Source organism: Perna viridis, chromosome 12 (assembly GCF_037379345.1).
Source record: "Perna viridis isolate PV_CMFRI_1.1 ecotype Kerala chromosome 12, ASM3737934v1, whole genome shotgun sequence".
In the NCBI taxonomy this organism is placed as follows: Eukaryota; Metazoa; Mollusca; class Bivalvia; order Mytilida; family Mytilidae; genus Perna; species Perna viridis.
Genome location: NC_142456.1, coordinates 17,674,151 through 17,692,801, shown reverse-complemented (window position 1 = coordinate 17,692,801; position 18,651 = coordinate 17,674,151). Strand labels below are relative to the sequence as shown.

The following is an 18,651-nucleotide window of genomic DNA, read 5'->3' as shown; positions in this document are numbered from 1 at the left end:
AGTCCATTGACCGTAATTGCTTAGAAAGTCAACTGACCAAAACAAAATTTGAACTAACTTGATCTGTAATTTGTCATGGTAAAGCAATTTATCAAATGCATAACAACTATTTGCCAAAGGGATGGATTTACAGACAGCTTCTTGGGACTAGTAAACAAATAGAGACGAGACAATCACAGAAAAAAATTAAAACATGGGGCCAACGTAGCGCCATATTTTAATGCCAAACAAATACAAAAGAACAGACTACAAAAAAGAAACTGCAACACACAGCCATAACTAGGAAAAGGAGGTATGATACCCATTAAATAATAGTAAAAAGGGGTTGGCAAAATGGCCTATAGCTAACTAAAACATAAATTTTGTATTTTGCTGAAAATTGAACTTTACCTTTAATGGTACTAAACAACTGTGCAAAGTTACAAAAAAAATCATTTATGTTTTCTCAAGTTATTGCCTGGAAACTATCAGGGGACAGGCTGACAGACAGACCTCAGGGGTTTGCTCCCACTATCAAATATACAGCCCCACTAATATATAACTTGTAGGTTATAAATTAGTGAAGCTGCATATTTGAGAGTGGGAACAAGGCCGTGTGGACGGACACCCAACTTTTGGAGGGTATTATATAATACCCCACCACTTTGTTCACAGAATTGATATCTCCTCCTTCATGTTTGATAACATGCTAATACTGACCAATGGCCTTGAAAATCATTTTTTACAAATGTTGATAAACACTCTCAAAATGTGATCAAAAGCAAAGTCAGTTCTATAGTGTTCACAACACAGTCTAAAAAAAAACACTAATCCTAACTTAATTGATGGTAACCTATTAAATTCCATTCATTGGTGTAGGACGAGTTGCGGATAAGAGATGGGTGCCTCATATTCATCAATGGTAAAATCCATGTTTTGCTATGAGCCCCAATAAAAACATTTGGATCAAAATCTGAAATAGATGGTGTATATCTTCAATAGTTTGTTATTATTGTGAAAGTCTCGTTAATTTCCATCAGTGGTTTAAGAGGAGTTGCAGATAACAGATGAGTACCCTTCTGAGTAACAAAAGGACAGGTAGCCCTACCACTCTGCAAGCAGGAGTATAATAATGTCTCCAGTCATAGTTAAACTTGAAGTTGTCAAAGTCAAATTATTCTGTTTAAAGTTGTCAAATCATAGTGGTAAAAATAGTATAGAATGCCAAATATATAGGAGGTCAAACATTCCTAAAAAAAATTCAGCATTTTTCAATCGCCAGTCTCGGACGCCTTATGCTGACAAAGTTACTTGTGACGCAGACAGACAGACATTAACACAACATCTGCATACAACTGAGAAAAATATAGCAGCAACACACACATGTACCTGGTACATGTATTTAGGTGAAGGAATACCTGTATACAGGGGATTCCTGTTAATCACATAGCCTATTTGTCAGAAAAAAAAGTAATTAACAGGAATATGCAATTAACAGAAAATAAGGAAAATATCTAATATTATCAATGTTTGAGTGGGACATTCTTTTATCATTAGATTCCTGCTATAGTGTGTAGTAAGAGAAAATATTGTAAGTTTTGTTGAAAACTGAGGTATTGCACTAACAATGTATTGTTGCTTAACCCATTTTTGAGTAAATTTTGAATAAATATTTATGCAATTAAGAGGAATTTTCTAATTTTTGGTCAAATTTTAATACATGTAACAGTTATTCAAATTAGAGGATGTTTTACATGGATAAGATGGGAAATATTTTTTGTTCTCTGAGCTTCTATGCAATCAACAGGTATGCGATTAAGTGGAATGCACTATACCAAAGAATAAAACACAAATATCTAACAATGTATGTTACAGTTTAATAAAGTTTTTTTTATTCTTTACATCTCTTAAAATATACAATAATAATAACTTTAACAACTACATGTATAAACATGATTTAGCCTTTAATAACACCTACAAAATTCAAGAATGTGTACAGAACTCCGATGTCCAGCCATCAACTAAAATTTTGGAATATAACGAGTCATGCATTCATGAAAACAATTTTCTTAAAATGACATTCAGATCTATAACATATCTGACCAATGTTTCATAATCTTGTTCGCTAAAAAACTTTCATCACAAACCCTTTCTAAAGATGACTGGCACTTATAGAGGCACAAACTTAAAACCTTATTTCAACATAAATGTATCACTTATAAATAACTAGATTGGAAACAATTACATTGAATCTAAGATTGTTTACATAGTTGTATTTCTTACACAAACAGGAAACAAAAAATCAAAACTCAAGGTAAATAAACAGTAATAAAAAACTTACAGTAAAAAAATATTAAATCAAAAGGGTATTTAATTCCGCTTTAATGTGGTAGACCTAATGTACAGGACACAACTCTTAAGAATCACTGGAAAGTTTTTCTTCAGCATTTTACATAAATCTCATGTAAGATTCAAAGTAACTTAGATTAATTTCATTCTGTTTCAAATGAAAGCTTAATTGGCTTTGGTGAAATTGAATATGATACAAACATATCACTGATTTCAAGAGTTATGTCCCTTACCCTAGTTCTATCACCTTAAAGTCACATAAAACCAGGTCTCCTCTTAGAAAATAAAAGTTTGACTTATACACCAAATGATAATATGAAATTCCAATCTTTTAATCCATGCTAATGGGCATGTTATTTCTCTATTATTTTTAAATAACAATATAACTAATTGTTTACCCTTTGTCCAAACTACATAATAAAGTACAATATTTCCTGCAATTTTTATCTACACTACCATCAACCTGAATTTCTATTTCTCCACTCTCCACTATTTACCTCAACTGTACCTCCACCAAAATGAAAATTGTGATAAAATTGCTTTATTTTGATATTTTACATTTTTTTACATTTCTGAAATCTTATAACACTTGAGGAATCATTTAATATCTCTGGTATGAAGGCAGAAATGAACTATAGACATATTTTGAAAAAGTGACCTCATTGTGTTGGGTGGAGACACTTCAACTCAACTCCAATCATCTCCACTGAGAAGAGTGGAGAAACTAAAACTGATATTGACAACAGTGTGGATAGCAAAAATTCAATCACATTGAAAAATTTAATGTATTTGGTAAAGATTTGCTGTCTAAACAGATGTCATAGGAAATGTTTAATATATCACATACAATGGAGTGAAAAAAAAGGCAATTTACAACATTATGATGGTAGTTATATTTGATGGTGCCGCATCATGGTTAGCTGAAATTTTCTTAATCCATATAGATTTGATTTGTGGATTAGAGTGCAGTCTTTATCTTTTCCACAATAAATTTTATATTTTAATGAGAATTCAAATTTCTGGTTCAATGAAACCACAAAACCATTTAATTGACACCCGAAGTCCTTCCATAATAATTTAATATTGAATGATTCAGTTCTTCTGATTAGTTGACATTTTTAATTTTCTTATCTCATAGGTATACTTTTACCATATGACATAGACAGTGATTCTTAGGTGATTCACCTCGGGGGGTTCAAATTACATGTAGTCCTGGTCCAGTTCTGGGACTAAACTTCTCCTCTAGGACCTTTGAAATCATGGAAGGACTTTTTTCTTAGGGTGTCAATTAATTTAAAAAAATACAAAAAGCCAAGGACCTTCTACTCTTGACAGTAAATTTGAACCCCTGTACTTGAATTAAATTACAAAGATTGACCTTTACATGCAATATTACTGTCAATTTGAAATAACCTTAATGCTTGTGCTGTACAGTTGAAAATAAAATCACTACATGATTAAGGTTGCTGTGAAAGTATGTGGATACCAATTTTCGTGGATAAAGGAAGAAAAAAAAAAAAAAAGAAACACAAGTTTTTGGATTCATGGTTTTGAGGTTTTCTGGATACACAACAATGGAAATCTCCATTTCGCTGGGAACCAAATTCTCAGGTTTTGCATACCCATGAAAACCACGACAACTGGTACCCGACGAACTGTAGTACTTAAACAGTATTTCAAAAGAGGGCGACATCTGATTCTGAGAGAGGGTTCTGGCAGTTTTGGTCAGGACAGAAAATATATATTCAAAAATTTGCCCATCAAAAAATTCATTTTCAAATGCTATCTACTAGATTATTTACTTTCATTTACATGTATACTGTACAATAGAATATGGAGGCCAAATAATTCATTATTAAAACTGTCTAAGTAGTGGAATTTTTATTTCCCAATTTTTCCAGGTCAAGATATTTTTTTACAAAAACTGCCAGCACTATTCTCCCAGAATCAAATGGTTGTTCCCTAGAGAAATTTACAACCATTCTTTAATTTTTGCATATTTGATTTACTTGTAGTTTAATGGTTTAAGAACCAGATTTTTTTGCAGTGTAAAAAATTGCATTTCAGCTTAAAATGGCAAAATTGGATTTATATTTTGAAACTACAATAATTTATAAAGTTCTTTTTAAATGTTCCCTTATTTTTTCTGCCCAATATTAAAATAAAAATCAAAATATCAGCAATCGCCAATAAAAATGTTCCCTTAATTTTTCTGCCCAATATTTTTAAAAAATCCAAACATAGCAATCACCAATAAGAATGCCTATTATGACATAGCATCACAGATAAAATCTGTATGTCAAGAGTTTACGTCTAGAGAGAAAGTCTCAACAACATCAATCCATACCTGTTGACCCTCCCACATAATGGGGGAAGACTCACACAAAATCAATGAATCCTTCCAATTGGGTTTTTAAACACATTTATCACTTTCTTCTTGACTGTTTCATGGTAATACTTTGTCTTGAGGTCAGTTTGACATTCTAGTACATAAGGTATGATTTACTTTAATATCAGTGGTACATTTCACAAAAAGTTTTTTTAAGTGTAAAACTGTTAGTGATGATATCTTTCTATCATTTTTTATAAAGGCATCACTATTTATTTTCGATTTTACAGTTACGACTTTTTATATTTTAAATCTCACAGTCACAATCATGTTAATAACATTAGTAATAAATTTTCATTTCTATTCAACAATGTTCCGTAAAACATATTTTACTGTATAGGCAAAAGCTGCTAATCCTAATACAACGAAAATATTGGCAAGAGCACTTCCTATTATGCCTTGGTTATTTCCGTTTGTGTTTTGTCCATTAAGCAGTGGAGATTGTGTGTTTCCGTTTCTTGTTGACTCAGCAAGCTCTCGTTCTCTTCTGGCTTGTTCTTCTCTTATTTTCTAAAAAAAAAAAAAGATGCTATTTCAAGAATGACTGTTATATTTTTTGGAGTATAAGGAAATAACCTTGCACATTGAAAATAACCTGCTACACATCAAGGTTATTTCAAATAGACCGAAAAAATATAACAGCCTTTCCTTATAATTTAGTTTTAGTTTCCAAATTAGCAAAAAACGGTTAATGATGTCACAGTCTCATGACAAAATCAAGTCCATGAGAAGATGGACAAAATTTTGTATCCCATCAGAAAGCATGTTATATCTGATATTCAATCATTCATTAATATTTTGCCAGCTTATATTGTAATGATGTCAATTTGATATACCTTGTGCTGTTTAAACAATTCTGCTGATAATGTGATAACTAGATTTCTCGATGGTCACATGATCACAATGGAACAATGGGTCACATTAAATCTTGACACAACAACAATAAAGACTTTATATTATGACCTGACTATCAATCGCTACACATATAAAATCTTCTCAGTCTATACTTTAAAACAATAAAATAAGGATGTTCAAAAGATTGAACTTAACCATTAGCACTAGTATATACTATCTACATGTATGTGTTTTTTAAAAACGTTCATTAAATCAATGACGCATATATATTTATCTACAATTTTAGTTCTTGAAAGCTTTACATATGTAATAAAGATGTTTAGTTTTTTTTTTTTATAGAATTGTAATTCATCTTTAAATTCTTAAGTATATTCTTCTCATACATACATCAGCATCTTCAGGAAAAAGCTCACAAAATATTTTATCTTTCAAGTTAAATGGGCCACTCTGTGCTGCTAACTGTCTTTTCTGAAATTAAATGTTATAATGACAATATGAAAAATCAAAACTCCAAACTAGTTTAGACCTAAAAAAATTAAATGAAATTAGTTATTTTTATAACAATATAAAGCACAATAAGCAATCCTGAGGTCAATTTCACAAAAAGTCTTAAGAGTATAAAACTCGTACCTTATGATGTGTATACTGGTTTGAATAAAAAGTAGCAATGTGGCAAGTTAGCATACATTTACTCCTTATGTAAGCACTGTTTTTTTTTTCAAAGTACAGTTCTGTGTAAGAATCAAGCTATGAGTGGCATATTATATTTTCTCAATTTGGTCTCAAATAAATTCAATACATCTGCAAAAAAACCTAAAAGCTATTTAAATTTAACCTAATGCATCTGTGTTGTAGATATTTTTGACTGCTTATATAGGAAAAAAGTGCAGGAAATTTTTGAATGGTTATTTATTGAGTTTATGATGTATAAATACTTGAGTAATGTATTAAAATCTCATATACCAAACCTTATACACATTTTGCCTGATTCTTAGATAGAGAAGTATTTAAGTATCTGTTAATTCAGTTATGTATCCATTTTTTACAAGGTAGTCAATGATATAGAAAACTGAACTAATACAGACTTACATGTATCCCTGTTCACTAGTGAATGTGCCAACCTCAATAAAATTTGTTTATGTTTATCAAATTATTTCATCACTCTCAGATAAAAAAATCTGTTAGAAACACATTAATAATTCATGAATTTGCTTCAAAGAGTCTTTTCTTAAAATAATCTGTACAAGCTCCAAATGAAAAAAGATGGAATATGGTGAAATGCAACAGATGCCCTAACTTAAATCCAAAATAGAAAAGACAATTTTTGATAAATACTAATACCAAACTTACTGTATAGTCAGAAGTCTCAATACTCCCTAAAGTTGCACTCTTCTCTAACTAAAAACAACATTAAAAATATTTTTTCAAATTAAAATTCTTATAAAATTCATTGTAGCATGAATCTTATTTCAAGGGGATATAAAGCTAAAGGTCAATCCAAGTGAATATTAAAGTCTATAGAATGCATCTGTATATTCGACAAAAATCCTAAACCTGGGTACATTGGTGTAATTCCTTTTTTCTAGATAGTTCAAAGTCGTCAGATAATCTCTAATTTGAACTCCTACTATAAAAATGTAACTTGTTTCATAAGTTCAATATTAACCTGAATGATCAGAGCTACATTATGTAAGAAGAAAATTATTTTTAAAGGACTGAAAAATGTACCAAAACCATTATCTCTGAACAAATGTAAGCAATTTTTCTAAGAACATTAAAAGCTGTCTAAACCAAACCTTGAATAATCTAAAAACCTGTCTAAACCAAGCCCAGAACAAACTGAAAATCTGTCTACACCAAACCCTAAATAATCTAAAAACCTGTCTGAACTAAGCCCCAAATGAACTGAAAACCTGTCTAAACAAAGCCCTGAATGAACTGAAAATCTGTCTACACCAAACCCTAAATAATCTAAAAACCTGTCTAAACCAACCCTGAATAATCTAAAAAATCTGTCTTAACCAAACCCCAAATAAACTGAAAATATGTCTAAACCACACACTTTTTAAAGTCCTTTTATATTAATTTAAATGTATTTTGAACCTTAATAAACCAAACACCTGTCCAAACCAAACCAATTTTAAGGAGGTAGAACTAGGGTAAGGGACATCAGTGATACATTTGTATCATATTCAATTTTACCATAGCCAATCAGGCTTTCATTTGAAACAGAATAAAATCAGTCCAAGTTACTTTGATGCTTACATGAGATTGATATAGAATGCTGAATACAAACGTTCCAATGATTAGTAAGAGTTATGTCCCTTCCGCTAGGTCTACCTCCTTAAGCCTAATAGGGGTTTAATTAAGACAGGTTTCACTGTACATGTATTTAGAAATATTTAATATCATTCAAATAAAATACTAAACCGACTCTCTCAAGTTTTCTAGTACATGCATAACATTAAGACAGTTGATCTAAATATCAAAGATAACCCGACATTCATATTTTCAGAGGGAAAAATGATCAATACTTCTAAATACTTTTTGCAATATACATGTACACAGTGTAGCACCATATCAAATCAAACTTTTATCATTTTATCATCTTAAGCATTGTGTTAAAATTTTAAAAATTTATTCGAGTGATTCTTATATTATCAACTGAAATATAACAGGCTATGACACATGTAAACCACTGCACAAAGGAGGCATAATAAGGCTCATTAAGTATTTTTTTTCTTTGCTTTTTCTACAAGACATTTTTACAGGAATGGATGTTTGTGGTGAACAGGTCCATAAAGACTGAGGTAAACTCTAGAAAGTAAGGGATTGTAGTGAAAAACAGTAAAGTCTACAAAAGTTCAAAAGATACATAAAGGCAACCACTGCCATGCAATCAGTTATAGATGCACCTTAATACTAATTGTAGAAATTTCAAGTAGTCTGTTATACATGTACTTACCATGAAGCTTAGTAAGCCAGTAAGAATGGTAGACACAGACCATGCTGGGTTCCATGTGTCAGGATGAAAATCACTTATTGAAAGACATAACCTGAAATCAATGATGAAATACTAGTATTTTGATAGATAAAACTGTTTTGAAACCAGGGGTCGTGCTGGGCTTCGCCAATGTCGCAAATTACGATTTTTTATTTGATCTGGCGACAAAAATAACCAGTTGGTGATTTTCTTGGCGTCTAAGTTTTGTATATTAAAATTGATAGGAAGTTTATCAGCAAGGGATATTTTCTCAAATTATCAAATTATGTTGACACCTGGTCAGAGTTAACTGACCATGACCAATTTACGACTGAAGGCAATTAACGGTAATTAAACCAGACGACCGTGAGTGACAATATAATCATGGGAGGTGTCAATCAAATGTAAATAAATTATTGAGCCAATCAAAACTGGTCAAAGGTAAACACAATTATGGTCATTTGCATGTGGCTACATACAAGCTTCACAGCCCTGTTTCACCATGTGATACATTCAGAAACAGACTTACCTAATAACAGAATAAATAAAATCCATTTAACAATGATTATCCCATCAGAAAATGTCTAAACACTTAGAAATGAAAGAATTGATGAAAGAATATGGATGACATTTGTTCACACTTTTGCCATGTGACTTTTTGGCGGAAAAATCAGTAAACAAATAGAATGAGGATTCCCAAAATCTAATTAAGGAAATACTATTCAGATATCAAGATAATTAAACAGGGACACAATTAATGGTCCATGGTACAAAATGTAGTTTGCTAGAAATTTTATCAATTGAAAAAAAAAGAATCAAGTTTGTTATATTAAAAAAAAATAAAATTACATTGTAAGATGAATTAGACCATAAAGGACAGGAACTATGTGAGAATAGTAATATAAAGTCCTTGATAGAAATAAAATACCTGTTTTTGGAGTAGTACTTTATTATTTTATGAAAGTGACAGACTAGAGCTAAAAACCTACTTCATACATGCATCAGGAGTGAATCTTGTGTACATGTATGTCATGAATGGAGAGGTTAAATTAATTTTTTGCATTATTCTATAATACAAGACAGGTGAAACCTAAAGGGCTATGGAAAAAGCATGACTTAATACCTCTACTTAGTCTCTGAGCTGGGTACAACTTTTTGCATACTCTGTTATGACGTCATGATATCAAAGGAGTTGGAAAAAAATTCATGTACTAGAAACCCTTTTTCCACCATTTTTTAGAATCTTTACCGGCCCATAATATATCAGATTTTACTTATTCATTTTAACCAGTTTTGAACTAATCTACCATATAGTGTCGTTATGTGTCTTAGGTGATATAAATGACTTTACTTTGTGTGGTTTCTGACTGTTTCTCAGGTGATATATTTATATTTTGTAATTTGTGTGGTATTTGACTGCTTATAAAATGATACAATGTATATGCATTTTTGTGTGGTACATATGTATTTATTGTGTCTTAAGTGATATATTTAATTTGTGCATTATTTCAGTATAACATCCTCCACTACAGGCAATTTATGAAAATATCAATTTAAATCTTAATGTGTGCCTACCATTTTAAATTAATGTGTGGTTTAATTTTCCTTGTATGAATGAAAAAACATCCATAAAGGTTTACATAAGTGTTACAAATGTATTTTCACCCAAATCAATATCTTGCAATAGTATCAAGATCACTTACCCTACCAGTGCACCTGGTCCATGCTCCCAGTTTTTAGTGCAGTCTGGGTTGCTCACTTACTTTGTTTCTTTATACTTGCTTTTGTTTTGTTATTTCATGTTTTTTGTTGTGTGTGTCTATTTCCCTGTCCAGTCTATATCTTTTGATTTTCAAATCTTGGTTCTCTCAATTACTGAAGTTTTGGCTATATATATATATACACATATTTCTACTTACCTTGTATTGCATTTAAATCGTCCATTTGGTGTAATCATGTAGATAGATGGTGGTTTGAAAGGAAACTCTCTCGGAAATATCAATTTTCCATGAAAAATTCCACCTGAAATTATCAATTCTCAATGATAAAGGGGTAAATATCCATCATGACTTATTTCATTCAACTTATTTTAATTGTCAAGTCTCTGCAAGAATCAGGAGAGAGAAAAGGAAACAAGAATCAAGATGAAAGAAATAAACCAAAAACTGTTTAAAACACACAAAGCTTTAAGTACTTCTCCGTCAAAGAATTGGGCAAAATGTATATAAGGTGGAGGAAAAAAACTCTTAGAGACTTTATTGCATTAACCAATTAATTATACCTGGTAACCATCAGAAATAACCATCAAAGAGTTTGTAAAATTTGCCTTTTTACGATATTGATAGTTCAAATTTACTTAAAATGCATTATGGAAAAATGGCAGGGAAATTTTTCCGCAGTTTTTCCTTATATAAGCAGTAAAAAAATATCTTCGTCCCAGATGCTTCAGGATAAATCTAAATAGCTTTTCAGCTGTTTTCTAGATATACTGAATATATTTATGGCAAAAATACCAAACTGAAAATTATGATGTGCCACCCATTGCCTGAATCTTACACAGAATAGCACTTAATGAGTTACAGTTAACCAGTTGATATTTGCCAGCCAATTATTTTCATTAATTTTGCTAGTAAGTAAAAAAGGCAAAAAGCTACCGCCACAATTAAGTCCCTTTATAAAGTACACGGTTGAAATAGTGAAAGTAGCAGCGATATTGAATTGACACCATAAAATACTAAAACTAGTGTCAGTGAAAATAAATAGGTTGATAACTTCATAAAATACGAAAGTCATTGATATTTATTGACTATGAAATATTTGAAGGACAATAAACATACGACCACTTTCCTTTTTTTTCATTAGAAAAATGTGATTTAACAGGAAAGACAGTGGTACAGCAACTGGGAATATAATAGTTATTCAGACAGAACAACTAAATCCTATAAGTTTTTTGGTGATATACAGTGTTTTCAATAAGTTTTTGAAAAAAAGGAAAATTTTAAGGTAAAGGTAGAAAAAAAAACATACGTGTACATGTAGCTCAGGGAAAATAAGAATCAGAACAGCCAGAAATTACGCCAAAAGCTGGTGATATTTGCCAGCTTCCAGCTCTTAAAGTAAACACTGATATAAAAAGAGATACCTTCATAGGGTGACTTCTCTGGGCCAGTAACAATGTAGTGCCTACAAAATAAAATGACATTTAATGTGCAAAATTTTTTTTACGACTTTACATTGTATGACTTCATTCCCTAACGAAACATATTGTTCATATAACATTTCACATAATTTAGCGTTCTTCTTAAATACATAGATATCTTCGGTTTTTATGTCAATCTATTTTATTTGGTTTACTACATTGTGTATGTAGATTGTCTTTATTTCATGTGTTCATGTTCAGGCCATGTTTTCGGATTTTGACGTATTTGAATTATCCCATTGCTGTTGCTTTGGTATTTTTTGTTGATATATAAGTGTTAAATGTGTATAAAAAGGTTGGTTTATGGAATTTATGAATTCAATACAAATTTCTACAAAAATATTTCAATAGCAAATCTGAATCATGTTTGTCTCATGTAAGTCACTCAATTAGAAGCCATCAATTGTCTTTTGGGCATCCCCGTTAGTTTACACTACAGTGTTCATTCATCTCCATGGAACTGTAGTCCAACAAAATATTGTTTTTGTTTACTGAATTGTTAATTTAAGTGTACATTTAAGCAATGCATTTTCCCCCTATTTGTATCCCTACAAATAGAACATTTACACTCACATTATACAGTAATGTGAGTGAAAAAGTTATCTATGTAGGGAGTAATTTACATGTACATGAATAGTTGTAAGACTATCCATGAAATCTTTTAAATAACTGTCAGGGATTTCAGTAGAAGCCATCAACCGGCAAAATTGGGAGAGGTACATTTGTACTGGTTCATCTTTTGACGGCTACTCTATTATTAAAAATGGATGAACTCTTGCAAAATTTTCATCAGTTTAGCTGCTACTTCTTCCTTTTTTTTCTGCAACTTAAAATACAAATGTACTATTGACATTCTTGATTGCAATGACTTGATATTAAGAGATGAAGCAGATGTACAAATTGAGCTTACAACTGTAGGGAAAATGCAAAGCTAAGCTGACATTTATACAGGTTCAAACCAAATTCGCATACATTGTACTTGTAACAAAGTTCATGTCAATTCAGTGGCTATGCACTGTTGTTGCCTTTGAAAAAAAAATTAGGTAACAATTTCAAAGGTACATGTATAACAAACAAAAACTTTGATCTGAAGTGGGAACACCCTTAATAACAGAATGTCATCCATATATAAATATGACTGCTTAAATACATGTACAATGTAAGTTGTCACCATATGAACTGTCTTATAAGAATTGCATACACTCCAATGGCATTCTGCAATTTTAATCCAAATCTTACCATTCCAAAATATTTGAGGGTAGAGGAGCAGCTTTGACATAAGGAACTGGATCTCTCATGATCCTAATATAATCCTGCTTTAGTCGGGCTGTGGCGGTATTGTTTACCCGCTTGGAACTCATTCTATAATTAAAACATGAAATTGACAGATAGTATGGTTTATACATAACTTTTACAAATAGACTGCTGATAATTTGTATACCGTTTTAAAGAATGCAACCAATCAGTGGATGAAAAGAAGTAGTAAATCTGTCGATAACTGATGTACATATATTTTTTGTATATATTGACAGGAGATTTAAGTGTCTGCCTGCATTACACAAAAACTGCTTCTGCCCTTACATACATGTACATGTATATCTGTGTCTAATGTTATGGTGAAACAGGCCTGATTGTAATTTAGCATAAGTGCTTTCAAACTTATGTTCTCAGGTATAGAGATATTCATGTACATGTACCTAAAGTAGAATCTTAATCCTTGAATACTTACATGCGAGACACTTAAGGTAGTAGACCTGGAATACCCCCAAAATTTTCCCATAATTCAATTTTCTTCAAATTTATACATGATATTACACTAACTGAGGTGCATAATTTGTCAAATTTTTAAGAAAATTCACGGTGCAGATTTTGAACAATGAAGACTAAAATATTGCTTTTTTTTTCATCTGAATCATTGGCCAAACTGAACCATATCTGGTATTTTAGGGTCATATTGACAATATATTTAAATAAATAACTGAATATGTCAAATACACTTTAAAAGAATTAATTTATCAGATTTAATATTTTATTCTTTCCATTTTGTAGAAGAGATACAAGGCTTTCAATTTACTAAAATAACAAAAAAAAGGGGGGGGTCATTTTCAGCGATAGGCTTATATAAAAACCTCTATTTTTTCCAAAAATCCATATTTAAATTTTCATACAAAACTGATATTATATGGACTATTCATATGCGAATCTATAAACAAATTTTCAGAAAAATTCACCATATAGTTTTTTAAAATATTTAAATGATAGTAAGGTAAGGCATTGAAATATTTTTTTTTGATAATTAATCATTATGGCTAAAATCAAGTTAATATTCATTAAGTTTAGCAAGTATCAAATTATGATGACATATTGATGAAAGAGCATTGCCAGGCACAGCTTGAGGCAAATACTGTTGCAAATTAATGTCACACAAATATATATACTTCTGCACGAAGAGAGAAACTTATAATATGCTAAACGTAGTTCAATGCTAAATACAGTCATATGCTGAACAAAGCAACAAAAATGAAAACAGAAAGCTTAAAGTCTTATAAGAAATTAAAGAAAATGTATATTTTCATTAACTCTAAAAAGTTAAGGGATTATAAAAACTGGCAATGTCATTGGTTAGCTGTACTTCACTCTTTAGTCTTCAGTCTTCACATAACAGAGATCATTTCATATTTCAATTTCAATATTATATCAAAAGAAATCTTGGTTTGCTGTAAAAGGTATCATTTCAAATGCTTTCCCACCTTATTAAATATATTCCTCAATGTATCCATTTGAAACATTTAATCAATACTTCAAAAGAACAGAGTTACTGGGGCTGGCATCTTTGTTCTAGAAGTTGAAGCCTTTCTTAGAGTTATTTCCCTTTAACATCAGTATCACTTTGAAGCTTGCATATTAGGAGTCATTCAAACACTCTAGTGACTTAAATCCTTTCAATTTGGATTACCTCCCTTACCCCAGGTCTACTGCTTTAATTTCAATTGATACATAATTTTTAAGCAATTACTTTATGCTAAGTTGGACAGGGTGTCCACACAGTTAAGTTTTCACACTAAATACAATAGTGTTGCAGTTAAAGGGTTTTACATGTATATTTAAAACGCAAATTTCAAGTTGAGATATGGTACTTTCATGTGGTTAGTTAGATAAATCTATGTATGAAACAGCGATGATAGTTTTTTTTATGGTTTACCAAACCATGACCTTGTTTAAACATCTTGAAAACTATCCAGTGATTCTAGGCATGCTGCAAAAAATTTGTACACATACCTACATGTACATGTGTATGTGTGCATGTACATGTATATTTTGTAGGTGTGAACAAAGATATTATTTCAATTCTTTATTTTTTTTAAATTGAAGATCAATGCATTTTGAGTATTTTTACTATCATTTTTATCAACAACTTTTTATCAATTAAATAATAGGAAAACATCTTCACGAGTTGATTTTTACTTAGTATTTTAATGAATTTTCTTTGAATTGAGTCTTGTCCTACTATCGTTATACAGTGTATGTGATGTTACACGAAAGCATAGTCTGTGCGTAGTAATTGGGAGTAAAATTTAGCCAATGGGACATTTGGAAAATCAATGCGCCAAATCCCAAATACAATGTAACAAAAATGTCATCGCATTGATTATTTTGATTATTTATATCAAAATACTAATTGGAATTTGAGTTTCATTTCATAATTCATTTCGTCATTTCATTCATCATGACATACTTTCATATATGACAAAGGACACTGCATGACGACATATAATAGATATGCCTATGATGATTGTTTCGCGCGATAATTGCACGAGCACTGCATGTCAATTTCACTGTTAGGGATATATAAACTTTCTTTTGTACAAACAAAATTTAGTCCACAAATTTATTCGGTCGATTAATGTCGCCATTCAGGTATGTTTTGATAAATAGTTCCTTTTCATAGGAATTTAGATAAATTTGGTATATTATTTCTAAAACACTTTTATTCTAAAAGTACAATTATAGAGAACAATATTTATTTCAATATTGATTTGAATAATATAATAAGAAGTAAATTTACATTTAAAAGTACATCTCTTTTAATAATGCAAGATATTTTGAATTGTGCCGAAATTTCATAATTATTCATTTAATTTCAAACGTGCTAATCTTTTATGAGATTTATAACGAAGATTTTATCAAAAACGTTTATTGCCCCATCTGTCAAGTAGGTGCTATTGCTATTGATTTTTACAGGTTAATGTGTCCTGTGTGTCACAAATTGTATTTGTAAATCATTATTTCTTTCAGATAAATAAATATATTTGTTATTATATGGACTCAGCAGTTATATGGCCATTATATAATAATTGTGGACTTGATTTACAGCGACAAAAAGAAAAATCTAGCAATGTTTTTTTTTTTTTTTTAATGAGGAATAAATTTTTTTTTTTTTTTGCATTTACTTCATTTTAGTAATAGAACTTCGTTGCAACACATATTATAACCTAACATGTTAAAAGCATTACAAAATGGTATAAAATACACACATGTAACTACAAATTTGAACAATGCATACATTTGTACATACAAACATAAACAGAGAAAAAAATACAATTAGGTTCCACAAACTGAAGCATTCTTATCCTTTCGACTATTGAATTAAGGTAGGTATAAAAAGCGAGTAATACAAAATATGTGTATGTGATGCAAAAATCTTTGTAGCATTGACCGATTTCATCAGCTGGATGGCAGCAATGGCCAGTGGCAATACGGTGTATAGGCTATTGCACTTGTAGTGTTAGAAAAGCCGGTTCCTGTAACTGTTTACTTGATTGTGGTATTTAAAAAATAAAATATACCTGAGATTTTATCAATTTGTTTTAAACCAGTATATTTTAGATTGATTTTACAACATTTTGTTTTGATGTCAGGTTTCTGTTTTAGTGTTTACGTCAAGACTCAAGAGTTCCCTGAAATTTGACAGTTGTACCTTTTCTCTATCTCCTGTGATAAACCCCGAGAAATCCGAATAGTCTAAGTATAATAAGGGAAAGATTGCAATAGTGGGGGGAGAATAAAAGCCTGATTTCAGATCGCACACCAACCAGATCAGATTGGATTCTCTAGAAAATCAAACTACGCTTTCTGAAAATTAGATAAAGTTTTGAAAGAGTTGAAATGGTTTAAAAGAAGTTTACCATGAATTCCGTATCGTATAACCAGCGTCATCCCCATATACTGTTAATTCTGACACAAATTTACAGAAAATTACATTTGTTTACTACACATTGCAAGTTTACAATCCACCGAGATTACTGATGCATGATAATCAGAATTTCCTTTTGAGCGATGTACGATTCATCCAAGAACCTACTCCTTTCCATATAAATCTCAGGTATAACATCTTTCCATTATCAAAGATTTAAATATAAAAAAGTTGATTTTGGGCTCACAATGAATTTCCAAAACAGTAATAATAAATATATATCTTCATATTTCAATCACCAACAGTATATGGTATGTATAGAGAAGCATAAGCATAATGCATATAATTACATACAGCTATAAAAATGGATAAATGAAGACTAAATCATAAATGAAAATATCATATCATTTGTTACCCTGGAGAGTTTAAACTATTATCAGTATTCTTTATGAAAATTACGTAAGTTTGTTAATTCTGAAAACCGATCACAGTTCATTAAACCTTTAAATTTAATAATGTCAGGTCTATTGTGGACTTGGTTTTGAGATACTGCTTTCTACTTGTGTTGAAATGGGTGTATTTGAACAAGAAATAAAGTTCGTCCTCGTGCGGATCTGGGTGTCAAAAGAATAGGCCCGCAGCATCGTTAAGCTTGCCTTTAAAGGCGACTAAATAGTGCTTAGAACCCTGGCCAGGGGCTAGGACGCTCTGCCCACAGAGCAACTGGGTTGTGTGCCCCAGGTGGTGGAATGGGGTACGCCTGGCGTGTTACAAAGGGAGCGATCGAAACCATCCGTGCCCAAAGTGTCTGTGTGGAAGTGAAGAAATCCATGTCGGTGAATAATAACCCCTGTTGCCTAGGATTTTTTCATACCTACACTTAAGAGATCGATGGAAAAGGAAAACTATTACCAAACTATATATACGACAAACATGATGACTTTTCATTCGGTATATATTGTCAACTTTCCTTTCATCTGTAGCAACGAGCTCATACGTTATGCCAGAGCTTAGCGGAACAGCTCAGACTTATTGACCCGCGCTAGACGTCTTACAATTAGGCTCCTGGGACAGGGTTTGGTTGCTAAGGATTGTCATCACTACAGTAATTTTGTGGTCGTCATCATGAACTCGTGGATCTGTACGGTATCTGTGTTTCCATCTGATCAATGAGAACCGATTTGTTCAACGTGTCATAAATTTCCTTTCCTCTTTCGTCTTCCCCGGGTTTAATTTTTTATGAATATATTCTAGAAAACAGAGGACGCTTACATAAAATCAAGCTATGAAAAAGGCCTGAATACGAGAAACAAAAATCAAATTTATTTTCCAATATGAAAACTACCATGCTGTGATTACTAACTTTGAGTATAGATCGAAGAAGTCTTACAAGACTGCGAGCCATAACCTTCATGTAGAAACGGGCAAGATCCATCCTCCAAATAAAAGACCGTGTTTGTAAAAAAAAATGTAACAAACACTATTGAAGATGGGGTCCACTGTATGATGGTATGTGAACAGTTTTATGCTCCTGGAAAATTATTTTTAGATAAAGTTTTAAAAAGAAATAGCTTACGTTATCCCTTGATATTGATGGCCAATCTATATTGACATGTTATTAATTAATCAAGATGATTTTTAAGGGAACTGGCCAAATTCATAAATGCTTGCTTTATGCATGTTCAATAATTTAAAAGTGTATT

At 31.2% G+C, this 18,651-nt stretch overlaps 1 protein-coding gene across 1 annotated transcript; it reads right to left on the bottom strand.

Annotated features, from left to right (window-relative positions):
* Window positions 1-1,834: 1,834 nt before the first annotated feature.
* On the bottom strand, window positions 1,835-16,745 carry LOC148601519 (ubiquitin-conjugating enzyme E2 J2-like). Its single transcript, XM_088554951.1, has 8 exons — window positions 16,602-16,745; window positions 12,994-13,116; window positions 11,698-11,738; window positions 10,475-10,577; window positions 8,538-8,628; window positions 6,923-6,970; window positions 5,960-6,040; window positions 1,835-5,227 (listed from the first exon to the last, which is right to left on the bottom strand). The coding sequence occupies exons 2-8, from the start codon at window positions 13,113-13,115 to the stop codon at window positions 5,018-5,020; spliced, it is 696 nt and encodes a 231-aa protein (XP_088411077.1). The 5' UTR covers window position 13,116; window positions 16,602-16,745; the 3' UTR covers window positions 1,835-5,017.
* Window positions 16,746-18,651: the final 1,906 nt, after the last annotated feature.